Genomic DNA, 14707 nt, shown 5'->3' on the forward strand with positions numbered 1-14707 from the left:
GACTGGGCCAGGGATTCCTGGAGAAAGGTGGGTTCTTCCAGGGGGGGCTGGACCCTGCACAGTCTTGTCTTTTGCACCCAGCACTTTTTGTGCCTAGCAAGGTTCATTGCTCCCCCTGGGTGGAGATTTTCGCAGGGTAACGAGGCCAGATTCAGTCAAGGCAGCACTGCTCGGTTCAGCTCATCCTGTGGCTGGTTCGTGGTTACTGGCTTCCAGCCTTCGCTTCTGCAAGCACAGCTGCGAGCACAGGTTAATTCTGCGGGCTGTGGGGCTTTCTGAAGGAATTAAGACCATGCTGCTGTGTCACTTTCACTGTGTTTCTCACACACTCTAGATCTGGTGAGTTGTAGGCACTTAAATAATTGTAAGGTCTGAGTCTCATCTCCTACCCTGACTTCAGCCAACCCTGGAGTTTTGCCTCAGGTACCAGAGCCCACAGGCTGTCCCTCCCTGCAGCAGGTGTCCAAGATGCAGCCATCACAGGCCAGGCATCACAGGCAGGGTTGAGCTCCAATAGCCAATGAGCAGCCGTATCTGCCCTGCTGCCCACACCCAGCCTCTGCCACCCAGGCCCTATCTGGGATGCCAGCTAGATCATTCCAGAATGCTAGAGTCAGAAGGAGCTTAGAACCCAGATGGGGAAACGAAGCCAACGTCCCCCAGGAGCTGGCACGAGGAAGCTGGATTGAGGCTCTGCCTCCTGGTCGCCGGTCACCCTGGTGCCTCCTCGAGTGCCCACGCCCTCCTCGCCTGCTCTCTGGTTTTTGGACCAATGGCGTAAACCCCACTTGGATTTAGCTCTTTTCTGATTCTAAAAGTAGCACAGACTGGGTATAGAACTTTAGAAAAACAGAGAAAAGCATCAAAGTCAATAAAAACCGTCTGGACTCTATCACCCAGAGATCATTTTGGTGCAATTTTCTTCCAGATTTCTTACCACCGCAAAAAAAAAAACAAAACAGGGTTCATTTGCCTGGCGAGCCACAAACAGCTCTCTGCGAGCGCTCGGGCTTTGGTCAGTAGGAGCTTCATTCCTTGGCACAAGTAAAGAGGGTACTGGGTGTATTCTCCAAAGCATGGTCTCCCTGAGGGAAAGTGACGGGGGGATTCTGGGTGATGGAGAGGGGAGAGGGTGCACCACAGCACATAGAGGAGCGGTCCCAGTGGCACAGATGCAGTGAGTCATCATGCGGCACACAGGTCTCATGTGCTGGTGATGAGGCTACAGCTCCTTCCGGGCAGGAGGCTTCAGCACGGTCGTGAGAAAGTTCACTGGGGTCCATCTGTAAGTTGCCCGTGTCAGTGTGGTGCCCGTTGTAACCACCTAGGCAACTGCATCCCACATAGGTTTTTTTTTTTTTTAGAGATAGAGTCTCGCTCTTGTCACCCAGGCTGAAGTGCAATGGCATGATCTCGGCTCACTGCAACCTCTGCCTCCTGGGTCCAAGCGATTCTCCTGCCTCAGCCTCCTGAGTAGCTGGGACTACAGGTGTAAGTCACCACGCCTGGCTAATTTTTGTTAGAGATGGGGTTTCACCATGTTGGCCACGTTGGTCTCGAACTCCTGACCTTGGGTGATCCGCCCACCTCAGCCTCCCAAAGTGCTGGGATGACAGGAATGAGCCGCCACACCCGGCCCCGCAGAGGGTTTAGGAGGACATGGGCTGCAGAGTGGGAGGCTGTCCAACAGGTTGACTGCCAAGTTGATCATGAAATTCCTATTGTCCCTGGAACTCTCCCTGTCTGTGTACAGAGACTTTTCTGTTTTTATGTGAATTTGTGCACACACCCACATACACACCCATGCATACCCTTACACTCACACACACGCACACTCAGACTCACACACACTCATTCACTCACTAAGATACTCACACACATGCACGACTCATAATCTTCAAACACATCATTCTTCATGTGATGAGTAAATGCCTCAGTGCTGCAATTCCTGGAGGCCTCGCCCACGATGGCTGCTCCTTGGGGGCTGAACCTTCTCCAGGATCTAGAGCCACTGCCCAGCTACTCTTGAAAGGAGCAGGAAGACATGCATGAGGGCATCCTGCCTGCCCCTAACAATGTACTTCTGCCACCAGACAAAGGAATGCGCAGCCATCTCCCTGCACTGGAGCAGAACTGTCTCCCCGGGCCCAGCTGGGCTGAGGGGTCATGACCGCAGGCTGGCAGCCCAAGGACGGGAGTCCCTCCACCAGGACATGGGACATGAGGGCACTGAGGAGAGTGTGGGGACAGCTTTGTCCTCAGAAAGAAGCCACCCTTGACCTCATTTTCTGGTACCACTTCCAAATTTCACACGTGCTCAACTCTTGTTAAGCATCTACTGTGTGCGGGGCACTGGGGCACCAGAGTGAGGAAGACCCCGCCCTTTCCTGTTGGGGCACGGATTATTCCTCTACAGCATGGATGCAGCTTCTTGTTAGCTTATCCAGCAGATTATCTGTCCTGAACGCAAGCCCAGTCTTCTGTGCCGGCCAGGCAAATCTCACGGGAGAGTGGGCAGACGTGGGAGAAGCAATCCAAGAAGGCTTCCTGGAGGAGGGGGCCTATAAGCCCAGGGCCAATCAGGACCTTTGTGTTTGGAGAACAGGACCCTATTCTCTGCCTGAAAAGGCCTTCCCCCAGATGGAATGGCCTCTCCCTCAGGCTCTGCTTAGATATCCCCTTAGATACCCTGTCAACCCTGGCCTACTTTATCCTCTGATAAGCCCTGACTTTAGGGAGGATGGGGGTGGGGGAGGGAAGGTGGCTCATGAAGGTGCCTGGGCACACAGGAAGTTCTCATCAGTTGCCGACAGTCCATGGGATAGGTCAGCTAGAAGCCTGGCATTGCCTGTAACCCACAGAAAGCAGTGGCAAGGCAGGGGGCGGCCAGCTGACTCAGCCTATGCCGTCTCAGGGCAGTCTCCTGGCCACGCATGTCCAAATCCTGGTCTCCAAAAGCATGCGGGAGCCACGGTCCTGCCTGGTGAGCCTTGGGGCCCTTGCAATTCCACTCATTCCCGTTGAGCCCGGAAAGGCTGAGCCATGGCCAGGGGTCATAGAGCACACTGGAGAGTGTCCAGCAGGCCACCATGACCAGGGACACATTCCTACTTTGCCCCGGCTGGTGGTGCTGCTTGTGGGAAGAGAAACATCCCAGGACCCAGAAACTGCTCGAGGCACCCAGAGGCTGTGCTCAGTCCCCCAGAATACTGCAAGGGAGGAGGAGAATAATGCAATGGGCTGAGCTATGCCTATTATTCAGATGAGGAAACTGAGGCTCAGGAGGTGATGAGGACCAGGTGGTCTTGGGACATGGATATTTTGGAAAGTAGGGAAACTGAGCAGACCCAGGGGCCCAGGGACGTAGGCATAACTCTTGCTCACTTGCCCGATTCTCAGGTGGGAAGAGAGCTGCGCTTTGTGTTGGTGGCGTGGCCTAGCACCCTCACCCCGTTTCCTCAGAGTTCACAGCAACACTGCAGGTCAGGGCAGTGGCCCAGAGATGGAATGGGACCAGGCAGGGGCCACACAACGAATCAATGGCAGGGCCGGGTCCAGGTCTCAGCCCCATCCTGGCTCCCTCCTTCAGACCCCAGCCCTGTCTCCTGCCTCCTGAGCCCCTGGCTTGAGGTTGGGTTGGGGAGGCTTGGGGTTGGGATTCCTCTTCCACAGTGGGCTTGTCTTGGTCTGGGTGGGGCTAAAGTGCTGAGCCGCAAGGTCCAGGGGACACCAAGCCCCCTTTCCACCCTCTGGTTTTCTTGTCAGTCTTGGGGAAAGAGCTTGGGATCTGGGGCTAGCAAGGCTGGGTTCAAGTCCTGGTTGTGTGACCTCAGGTCAGAGATAGCTCCTTGCTGAGCCTCATCTGCAAAACCGGGGTGACACTACTGCCTGTCTCATGCCCGTTATGCCTGGGCATGCTGCCTGGCACAGCAGCTGCTGGGGAGAGGCCATTATGCCCGGGCATGCCGCCTGGCACACAGCAGCTGCGGGGGAAGGGCTGTGAGGTGCTTTCCCTTCCTCCCAGTGCCATGGGCAGCACGGAGTGGGCCCAGCTCTGGGCTCCAGCTCCCGCTCTGAGGTGCTGTGGGACCCCTATGAGGCTCTTCCCTCCCTGAACCTGTCTCCCTAGATGGGGTACCGGCAGGCGGGGGCCTCTGTGCTCAACCGTGAACCAACAGGAGCATGGGGTGGGGGTGGGAGGCAAGGCGGGCAGCCCAGGGCGGGAGGTTGGGGGCTGAGGGTTCAGCTGGGACAGGGGGGCAGTCACAGGGTCTTTGCATTGCCCCCTTTGAGCAGGAAAATAGGGTCTGGAGGCAGAGAACATAAGGCCAATTGCCACTTCAGCTAGGACAGGAAATATCCTCTCCATGGGGTGTAGGCCAAGTAAATAGCTTTGTAATTTTACTGCATCCTCTGTTTACATAGGGTGTACCTCAAGTAACCAATGGAATACTCTAGAGGGTATTTAAACTCCCAAAAATTCTGTAACGGGGCCCTTGAACCCCTATGCTCGGGCCTGCTCCCACACTGTGGAGTGTACTTTGATTTTCAATAAATTTCTTCATTCCTTCCTTGCTTTGTTTGTGTGTTTTGTCCAATTCTTCCTTCAAGATGCCAAGAACCTGGACACCCTCCACCATGAACGCCATCTCCCTGTCCCATTCCACTTCCTGCTTCTCTTTCCCCCGTCTCTGTGTCTCTAGCTGTGATTCTGTCTTCCTGTTTCTCCGTCCATTCTCTTTCTGCTTCAGTCTCACTGCCTCCTGTCTTTGGTCTTGTGTTTTCTCTGTCTCCACCTCTCTGCTCTCTCAGGCGCTGCTTCTCACCCTTATTCTCTCTCCTCTCAGGCATCCCGAGGTTCTAGTGTTATTGGCGCCCTGGGTTCTTGTAATCTGCCAGGATAGAAATCAAGAGCAATCACCAGACATAGCAGCAAAGAGAAAGAGCTTTGTTTAGCTTGTGCACGACGGAAGTCAGCAACGTGAAAGGAAAAGGGCAGGCTGCTCCCCAGGGGAGTGTGTGAGTTAGATTTCTAGGGCCTTTCTATAGGGAAGGGTTTCGCCAGGGCATGGACAGGAGGAGGGGTTTCTCTAGCATTTGCACAGTGGCTCAACACGTTTTTTCAAACATTGCATGTAACATCAGCGTTTTTAATCTCCACCCTTGTGTGTGATTTGCAGCATTAAATGAAGAAGTGAAGTCTGACTGCACGTGCGGAGCCCCAGGGAAGTCCCTAGCCCCCTAAAGCAGAAACTCGCGGTGAACAGCTTCCTGTGTCTCTGGCTGCTGACCGGTTGGAAGTTAGGTGAGCTACAGGCTGATACGGGGTTTCCGTACTTTTTCTTTAAACCACATCAAAACCAGGAAACCAGTCAGCCTACTTGTGTCACTAGCCCTTATTTCCTGTTGTAGATGGTGACCAGCTTGTCCTGGTTTGCTTGGAACTGTCCTGGTTTTCAAACGTAAGGTCCCACATCCTGGGCACCCTCGAGTCCTGGGCAAACCAGAATGGTTGGCCAGACGGTTGCTGTGACTGGGGTGGGGCATATCCTGCCTGCTTTTCTCTGGGCCTTACCCGCTAAGTGGTGTCCAAGGAGAGGCCCTGGGGGTCCAGCTGTGGGATGGGCTTGTGACTCGTCCCTCCCTGCCCTTCCCACCCACTCTTGCCCTTAGTGCTGGTGCCCCTGGGCACCTGGGCATCCCGGACACTGTCCAGGGCATCCCGGCTGGATGGTCCATTTTCATGGGCCATGGTGCAGGGCTCAGGCTAGAGGCGAGTGGGGGATGGGGGGTCCGAAGCCCCTGCTGTGCCTGATGTGCCTTCGGTGTATCCCCTGTCCCCAGGTGGCTCTGCACTTGATGTCAAGGAACACAGCCATTGCCCCACAGCTTGGTCCTCTGACAGTGGCCCAGCCATGGCTCCAAGGATACGCGCCTTCCCTGGGCATTCCCAGGCCTTCCTGTTGGCTTTGTTCTCTGTCCTGATCAACGTTCCCCCCGCAGACCCCTCCCTGCACGCAGAAGTTGGTGGTGAGGGGATGGCCCTGTGCTTCGGCCTCTAGATTCTCTGTGCAGCAATCACAGCCCAACCAGAAACTCCTCACTCATCAGGAGCTCATAATTACCGCAACCTCAGGCTTCTAGACTTTGGCTCGGGCCACGGATCACAGCCTCGGAACGCCACAGGTCCTCATGCATGATGTAGGTGAGACGTGTTTTAAGTCCTCTCTCTGCGCCAATTTGTTCAATATGTTCAGAGAGTTCTAACCACCTTGGATACAGGTTTTTCAAAGCTCAGAGCATGTTAGGCTGGTGATGTAGTATAGCTGTTAAGGGCATGGACCCAGATGGCCTGAAACTGAATTCGAATTCTGCCCTGTATTAGACCTTTTTTTCTAAGCCTCAGTTTTCTCATCTATAAAATGGGTTCAATGGTATTACCTACCCCATGAGATGTTGTGAGTATTCAATGAGATCATCATAGTGCCTGGCATGGAAAAATAACAATTTTTTATTGAGTAGCTGTTTTATGCAAGGCATGACTACATTTAACCCCTGCACCCATGGGATTCAGAGAGGTTAGGTAATTGGTCCAAGGTCACACCATTAGGAGGAAGCTACATCCCTAAACAGCAGGCTGTCCTGCCTCTGCAGTAGTAATGACTAACACAGAGCACTTGTTATGCACCAAGCACTATTCAAAAGGCTTGATATGTTCTAAAGATTTTACTTTTAATCCTCACAATTCTAAGAGGCAGCTACTAACATTATTCCAATCAGTTAGATAAGGAAACTGAGGCATGGGTAGGTAAAGTCTCTTGCCAAAGGGTCACCTAGCTGGTTAGTGGTGAAGCTGGGATTTGAACCCAGGAAGAAGTCTAGCTGCAGAGATTGTTCTTCTTTTTCCTTTTTTTAGGTGATGCTTTTAACCACCCTGTTTTTTCTTTTAAAACAGTCTGTGTCTATCTTGATCCTCTGAGGGTGCCTAATGCCCAATAATTATGAGCTGTGATTATTATTATCATTATGATAGACAAGAAGCTGGAGGAAGGTGCAGGAGGCTTTGAGGGGAGGGGCATGCTGACAGCAGAGCGTGGAAAACTAAGAGCAGAACTCAGGTGCGTAGGCTGGACATGGCCCCACGGCTCAGCAGGTGAAGGGGTTAACAGCTCTTCTTCATGGCTGAAGGAGCTACGTCCTTTCTGGAAAGACTTCCATCAAGACAGGGAGAACAAACAGAGATGTGACACCATCAGAGTGGGCCCGTGAGGACAAGAAATTGACACAGGGGACATAGCCATGAAGTGGTGACTGCCAACGCCCCTCTGATGTTTGCTGAGAACTTTGTTCCTCTTTCCATAGCCTCATGGCCGCAGTCCCATTTGATTCTCAGAATGGTCCCTGTCAGGCAAAATGACTGCTCTGTTTTATAGAGTAGCAAACTGAGGCTCAGAGGGGAGCTGTGACTTGCTCAGTGGCACACTGGCTCCTGTGCTGAGTCCAGCCCCAGGCTGGAATGCCCACACACCCAAAAGTGGGCACTGCGGTCCTGGTTTCACAGGCCTGGGGTGTAGAGAGAAGTCAAACACGGCTTCCCATGTAAACTGCAAGTATTGAGGCCGAGACAGGGTTTAACAGGCCCGAGACAGGGCCTGGCAAGTTCAGTTTTCAGAGCTGCTGAATCTTTATCCCAGTGGTAGAATTAGAGGAAGAAAAGGCCCATTTCTACCACAGACATGCTGTGTACCCTTAGGCAAGACCTTGCTCCTCTCTGGGCCTCTGTTTGCCACGTGGGGCTTGAATTAGATCAGTTTTCTCAACATGAGGACTCATTTTCTCAGCATGAGATGTCAGGATGGGGAGGACCCTAGAACAGGTAGTGTCTCAGGGTTGAGCTGATGCTCTGCAGAACGTGGGCTCTGGACTTGAACTGACTGACTTGGGTTCAAATCCCAGCTTCTCTACTCACTCCTGGTGTGACCCTGAGGAAGTGTCTACACCTCTTAGAGCCTCAGTTTCCACATTCATAAAATGGGGACGCATGATTGGCAGCTGAATTCCCTGGTGAGGAGAAGACATGGGCTGGCGGCAGGGCCCTTGGGCTCTCATAGGGCTGAGGACAGTCACAGGTACCCCACAGTGCTTCTTATACTTGCCAGCAGTGACCTTGGGGCTAACACTGACTTGGGCGCCCCCATGGTGCTGTTGGAGGAGGGCCGGTGGGTGGTAGAGATGTGCGCGCCCTTGTGGAGCTGCTGCTGTGTGGACCCCACGGCTTGACTCGCTGCCGTTCCTGCTGCTTGGACTCAAAGAGGTGAGTGCTGCATGAGGCACCCTCACCCTCCAGTTCCTCCCCTCACTGTCCCTGTGCCGTAGGCCCTGCCGGACTCCTCCCCACTGAGGGGTGAGTGACTGAGAGCAGCACAGACAGGGACAGAGCTTCAGGCCAAAGGCTCGTGATGGGGATGGAATTATCTCAGCAGCAGGCCCACAGGGAGCTGCACTTCCAGGCACAGATCACAGGTGCCGGGTGGGGGTGGGGGCCAGGGAGGGTCCTGAGGGGTGGGGGTGACTCCTGGGTGTCACCTGCATGAACCTTGGGGGATGAACAAAGGATGACAAACATGGTAATAAAGATAAAGACAAAAGAGTATATTTGGAAGAAGGAGTCAGGGGCCTCCTTGCTTCTAGTGAACAAGGGCCCTGAGCTTTAGAGCCCTTTGCATTTTATTGGGTAAAGGAGATAGGGAGAAGGGAGGGTGGTTGTTGGTCAGTGGCTTGATTTACAGCAGGCTTTCAAGACTGCATTCTTCGAACAATAGGCTCTAGATGTCCCAGTAGATAACCTCAAGGAGCACGGCGCCAGGGCCCTCAGCAAACCTTCTGGCAGTAGGCCCAGTCGTGAGTTTGCCCACATCCTGCATTCATGATAAACAGTTTGCTGTTTGATCGTATAGCCTCCAGTGGAATGCTGAGTTGGTCTCAATTCCTTTGGCCTTTTTAGCTCCCAACACTTGGGAGCTCCTCTTTGCCTCAGTCCCGATCCTCTTTGCAGGATCTGGTCCTCACAGCCATGTTTGTGGTTGATGGATGCAAACTCACACTCTCTGTGGACGTGAAGAGATGAGCAGGATGGCTGCAGGCATGGCCCAGACTTCCTGGGGAGCAGAGGTTAGGCAGCGGGCAGGCTCCTCAGTCACAGCTGCTCAGGGAGTCCTCTCATTGCAGTTGCTCCCAGGAGGCTACCTCTCTTTCTGTCCCTCTTCCCCTGTGGATCCAGGGACTGGCTCCAAACCTTGCAGGGCCAGAGCTCACTCCCTCGTTGCTCCCAGGGAGTCTGGTCACATTGGCGGAAACAGAGGCTCAGAGAGATTGAGACTTGCCCTCAGCCACACAGTGAGTGAGCAGGGATGAGTGCTGGATTCCTGTCCCAGGCTGTTCCAAGGCAGTCTCTCTTGGGGAGAGCCTCAGAGACGCCCTTTCTCTGCTGTGCCTCCCTCACCAGGTCCTCACTTTTCAGGAGGAATGTTCTTGTAAGTGAGGTCCTTGGGGATTCAGGCACATTCCCTCTGAAGGATGAAGGGTTGGTGGTGGAGGGAGATCCCCTCTGATGCCTCCTCCTTCACCAGCCCAGGTGTCAGACCTCAGCCTATGAATTGTCAAGTTCCAGTGTGACCTCCTGGTGCCCAGCACTGATGGTCAGCTCCAACCCTGGCCTTCCTGGTGGGGTTGTGGTCGATAGCACTGCCCTGCCTGCCTGAGCCCCATGGCCGACCCCTGAGCTAGCTCCACTGGCTTCAGGACCCCACACAGTGCCCAGCAGGCCACTCAGTCATCCACACCTGAACGGAAGGGGAGGTGTTGGTCTAGTCCTTCCTGAATGAACAAAGGCCCTGCGAGGGGTAGGGACTGGTGAGTGGTCACATAGCTGGGAGGTGGCCGAGCTGAGGTGTTACTTACCCAGCTTCCCCTGGCAGTGCCGGGGTGCTCATGTCCTGCAGTCCAGCAGCCTGCACGTGGCAGGGCTCTTGTGATCACCAGATCCTGCAGAGACCTCTGGACTCGGGAAAGGGGGAATGAGCTAGCCTTGCCTGGTGTGGACACTGAAGGCAGAACCTGGACTCGGTGCCTCAGATACTGGCTGAGGCCCCCCAGCTCATGAGGGCGAGGGAGAGGTATTTGGAGGGTGATGAGAAGGTTGGCCAGTGTGGGTCTGATCTCAGTCTCTCTGAAGGCAGCTGGCCGGGAACCCACTGGAGACATAGCCCAAAAGAGTGCAGCAGAAGGCTCTGATTATTTTACATAGATTAGCCTGTTTTTGGCCTTCTATCCCATAACATAATTTAATATGAAAACACTGCTTAACAGCTGGGCGTGGTGGCTCATGCCTGTAATCCCAGCACTTTGAGAGGCTGGGGGCAGGCAGATCGCTTGAGGTCAGGAATTCCAGACCAGCCTGCCCAACATGGTGAAATCCCGTTTCCACTAAAAAATAAAAATTAGCCAGGTGTGTTGGTGCATACTTGTAATCCCAACTACTTGGGAGGCTGAGGCAGGAGGATTGCTGGAACCCAGGAGGCAGAGGTTGCAGTGAGACAAGATCGCACCACTGCACTCCAGCCTGGGCGACAGAGTGAGCCTCCATCTAAAAAAAAAAAAGAAAGAAAACACTGCATAAGTACTTACAGGTAAATTTCTTTACCTTTTTCTGCATGGGATTGACACCCCGTGTCTTCCCAACTTGCTGGCTTGGTCAGGGCATTCCTAGATGTTTTGGGGGCCAGTGGGTGTCATGGTTTGTGGGGGTAGGTTCTAAGTCTTGATGACTTTACTTTTTTTTTTTTTTTTTCCCCAAAATGGAGTCTCGCTCTGACAGTTGGGCAGGAGTGCCGTGGCGCAATGTCGGTTCACTGCAACCTCTGCTTCTCAGGTTCAAGCGATTCTCCTGCCTTAGCCTTTTGAGTAGCTAGGATTACAGGTGTGCACCACCATGCCCAGCTAATTTTTTGTGTTTTTAACAGAGACAGGGTTTTGCCATCTTGGCCAGGCTGGTCTCAAACTCCTGGCCTCAAGTGATCTGCCTGCCTCTGTCCTCCCAAACTGCTGGGATTACAGGTATGAACCACTGTGCTGGCCGACTTTACACTTTCTAACTCTGGTCAGGATTAATAGGGTTGGTCTGGTCTTGTCCTTTCTTCCTTTCTTTCCTTCCTTTCCTTCCTTTCCTTCCTTCCTTCCTTTCCTTCCTTTCCTTCCTTTCCTTCCTTTCCTCTCCTTTCCTTTCCTTCCTTTCCTTCCTTTCCTTCCTTTCCTTCCTTTCCTTCCTTTTCCTTCCTTTCCTTCCTTCCTTCCTTTCCTTCCTTTCCATTCCTTTCCTTCCTTTCCTTCCTTTCCTTCCTTCCTTCCTTCCTTCCTTCCTTCCTTCCTTCCTTCCTTCCTCTCTCTGTCTCTCTTTCTTTCTCTCTCTCTCTCTCTTTCTTCTCTTTCTTCTCTTTCTCTTTCTTCTTTCTTTCTTTCTTTCTTTCTTTCTTTCTTTCTTCTCTTCTTTCTTTCTTCTTCTTTCTCTCTCTCTTCTCTCTCTCTGTCTCTCTTTCCTTCTTTTCTTTCTTTCTTTCTCTCTCTCTTCTTTCTTTCTTCTTTCTTTCTTTCTTTCTTTCTTTCTTTCTTTTCTCTCTTCTTTTCCTTCTTTTTTTCCCCTCTCTCTGCCCAGCATCCTGAGTGTCAGCTGGTGGGCACCATTGTGAGGCCGATAGAGTAGGAGGTGGTGTGCCCATTGTGTAGATGGGGAAACTGAGGCCCAGAGAGGGCTTTGGCTGGACCCAGGCCTCCCACTTCTCAGCCCTTGCTTTCCTCCCCACCCATTTGTGGATGAGCCACCATGAGATTGTCACCCTGAGATTGTCTTGTCCAGGGAATGCTGCTGCTGTGCTTGTGACCCTGAACCTAGCCTCAGTGAGGACTCTCAAGGAGTGTCCCCTGGGGACTTGGGCGAGGGCAGGCCATGCCAGCCCCCTGCCCATCCACAGCGGGCCTTATGCTGCAAATGAACGTCGCTGTTTGCTCTGGTTCCCAGAGTCTGAAGCTGTGCCATCTCCCCCGCTGGCAGCTCCGGTTCCCAGAGTCTGAAGCTCTGCCATCTCCCCCCGCTGGCAGCTCCGGTTCCCAGAGTCTGAAGCTCTGCCATCTCCCCCGCTGGCAGCTCCGGTTCCAGAGTCTGAAGCTCTGCCATCTCCCCCGCTGGCAGCTCCCGGCGTCGAAAGCCCTCCTGGTCACTCATCCGCTTCTATTTATGGAGCAGCTCTTGCGTGACAGGCTCTGTGCGAGGCTGTGGGGACCCCACTTATCATACAGCCAGCAAGAGCCTTTCACACCGGCATCCTGGGGGCCTCAGGCCACCTCTGGCAGGGAGGGAGAAGGTGAGGACAGGCATCTCCTGGTGCAGGTGAGGAAAGTGAGGCTCAAAGACCGACTCCCTTGGGTACTCGGTGAAGGGGCACAGGCCAGGGGAAGGGCCTAGGCTCTGTCTCATCACTGGGGCCCTCACCATCGTCTGTCCAGGGGTCTCATGCAGGGGTCTCTGAGTCTCATCACTGGGCCTCACCACCATCTATCCAGAAGTCTTATCCAGGGGTCTCTGAGTCTCTTCACTGGGCCCTTGCCACCATCCATCCAGGTCTCTGAGTCTCATCACTGGGCCCTTGCCACCGTCTGTCCAGGGGTCTCTGAGTCTCAGAGAAGCAGCCTGCCCCAGCCATGCCTGGTCTAGTCTCCAGGGATTAGCGGATTAGCTAAAACCTCAGGGCTTGAACTGGCTTAACGGAGGCGCCACTCTGGGGGCCCTGTGGGTGATTGGCACTCTGCACCTCCGGTTCTTGTCTTGGTTGCCTTGGATTCCACCCTGGCTGGCGGCCGACTCCTCTGCTGTAGTCCAGTGGGTGGGCTGAGTGGCGGGCAGGCGCCAGCCTTGTGCATTGTGGACCTGGACTTGGGGTAGGTGGGAGGGAGACCTTTGTTCTGCTGCTGCCCCAGAAACGAGTCCCTGTCCCTGCTGGGCTGAATCAAGGTCCTGTTGTGGGACTTGGGTGAGACCGGGTCCCTCGCAGGGCCTCATCCTCTTTGTCTACACAGAGGGGCTATTCGACTGCACTGTGAACTGTAATGCTCCATCCAGGGACTGCTGACCTTGGAGGACGGGAGGGATGTGGGGAAGGGGTGGGTGGATAAAGGGGACCTAATCATTTGGGCAGGGGGCTGAGCTGCACGCAGTGGGGCTCCTCGGACGTATGACAAAACTCCCATTCATCGAGCACCTGTACATTGTTTGTGTGACGGTCTCAGCCATCTGGGTTGGTGGGGGCACCATCTGCTCCCTGGGACATCACTGTAAGAATTACGGTTCAACCTTCTACTCACAGCTCCACAGAGTTGGCTCAGCCAAACCCACTGGGACCTGAATGGCTGTAGGAAGGGTTGGGCGGGGACCAAGCATTCTGGGGCCTGGCAGGTCTGGACTGAGGGTCAGAGCATCACTGTGACTCACTGTGTGACCTTGGGAAGCTGCCACATCTTTCTGTGTCTTGGTGTCCTTGTTTAGGGGAATATTCAGTCCCCATGGTGGGGCGGGGAGAGGGGGAAGATGTGGTGACAGGTGTGACACACTGTGGATTACGTAGTGTTTGTGGACCGGGTGTCCTTCTGGGAGAATTATGTGAACTCTCAGGAGGGTGACATGGGGTTGGGGCGAGTGCCACATGAGTGTCAGGCAGCAGGAGCTTCCTCCACCACAGCCCTGACCATAGAGAATGTCACCAAGGATAAGGATCCCATTCATCACAACCCTAAAACTGGTAAAGTATCCAGGATTAAATCTGGCAAGAAAAGTACAGAATTCATATGAAAAAAGTGAGGACACCTGACTGAAGGATGTTGAAGGAAAATCATAAGAAATGGGAGAAGAGTCCATGTTTTGAGAAGAGTTAACATGGCCAAGAGATTTGTTCTTCATGCATAAAACCAGTGTCAATTCAGCAGCATTTTAAAAATGTAAGTTGACAAGCTGATCCTCAGTTTGCCTGGAAAAGAAAGTGGATGAGAATGGCCAAGAAAGTTTTGAAACAGGAAGAAAGATGGGGTGCTGGCACGTACCAAATGTATTCCAAAGCTGGAGTCACAGAGCATGGTGCTGATGCAGGACCAGGTGGGGCTCAATGAAACAAAAAAGAGGCCAGGCACTGCATGGAGAGTGTTTCCAAGCTCTGGGAAAAGACAGACCATTCAATGATGATCCCATATTGTGGTCTTTGGGTAGTAACACACAAAAATTAAATTAGATTCCCTACCTCACACCATGCAAAAATAAATTCCAAATGCGTTAAGGAGGTTTTATACATTTATATCTTGTGTGGGTTTATGCACTAACAAGTGTATATATATTCATATATATGTATGTATAAAATATGTGTATAATGAAATTAATAGAAGACAAGCCTGGCCAACATTGTGAAACCCTGTCTCTACCAAAAAGTATAAAAATTAGCTGGGTATGGTGGTGCGCGCCTGTAGTCCCAGCTACTTAGGAGGCTGAGGCAGGAGAATTGCTTGAACCTGGAAGGTGGAGGTTGCAGGGAGCTGAGATCACACCACTGCACTCCAGCTTGGACGATAGAGTGAGATCCTGTTTCCAAAAAAAAAAAAAAAAAGATTAGTA

General features: G+C 53.1%; 1 protein-coding gene across 1 annotated transcript in view; it reads left to right on the top strand.

Annotated features, from left to right (window-relative positions):
- EFCAB8 (EF-hand calcium binding domain 8) overlaps positions 1 to 5348 on the top strand; it is a 102766-nt gene extending 97418 nt beyond the window's left edge. Inside the window, exon 23 of the mRNA XM_073007901.1 lies at positions 5181 to 5348. Within this exon, the coding sequence (XP_072864002.1) occupies positions 5181 to 5186 (6 nt within the window). The 3' untranslated portion in view covers positions 5187 to 5348. The remainder of the gene's footprint in view (positions 1 to 5180) is intronic.
- The last annotated feature ends 9359 nt before the right edge of the window (positions 5349 to 14707 follow it).

Source organism: Chlorocebus sabaeus, chromosome 2, assembly GCF_047675955.1.
Source record: "Chlorocebus sabaeus isolate Y175 chromosome 2, mChlSab1.0.hap1, whole genome shotgun sequence".
Classification (NCBI taxonomy): domain Eukaryota; kingdom Metazoa; phylum Chordata; class Mammalia; order Primates; family Cercopithecidae; genus Chlorocebus; species Chlorocebus sabaeus.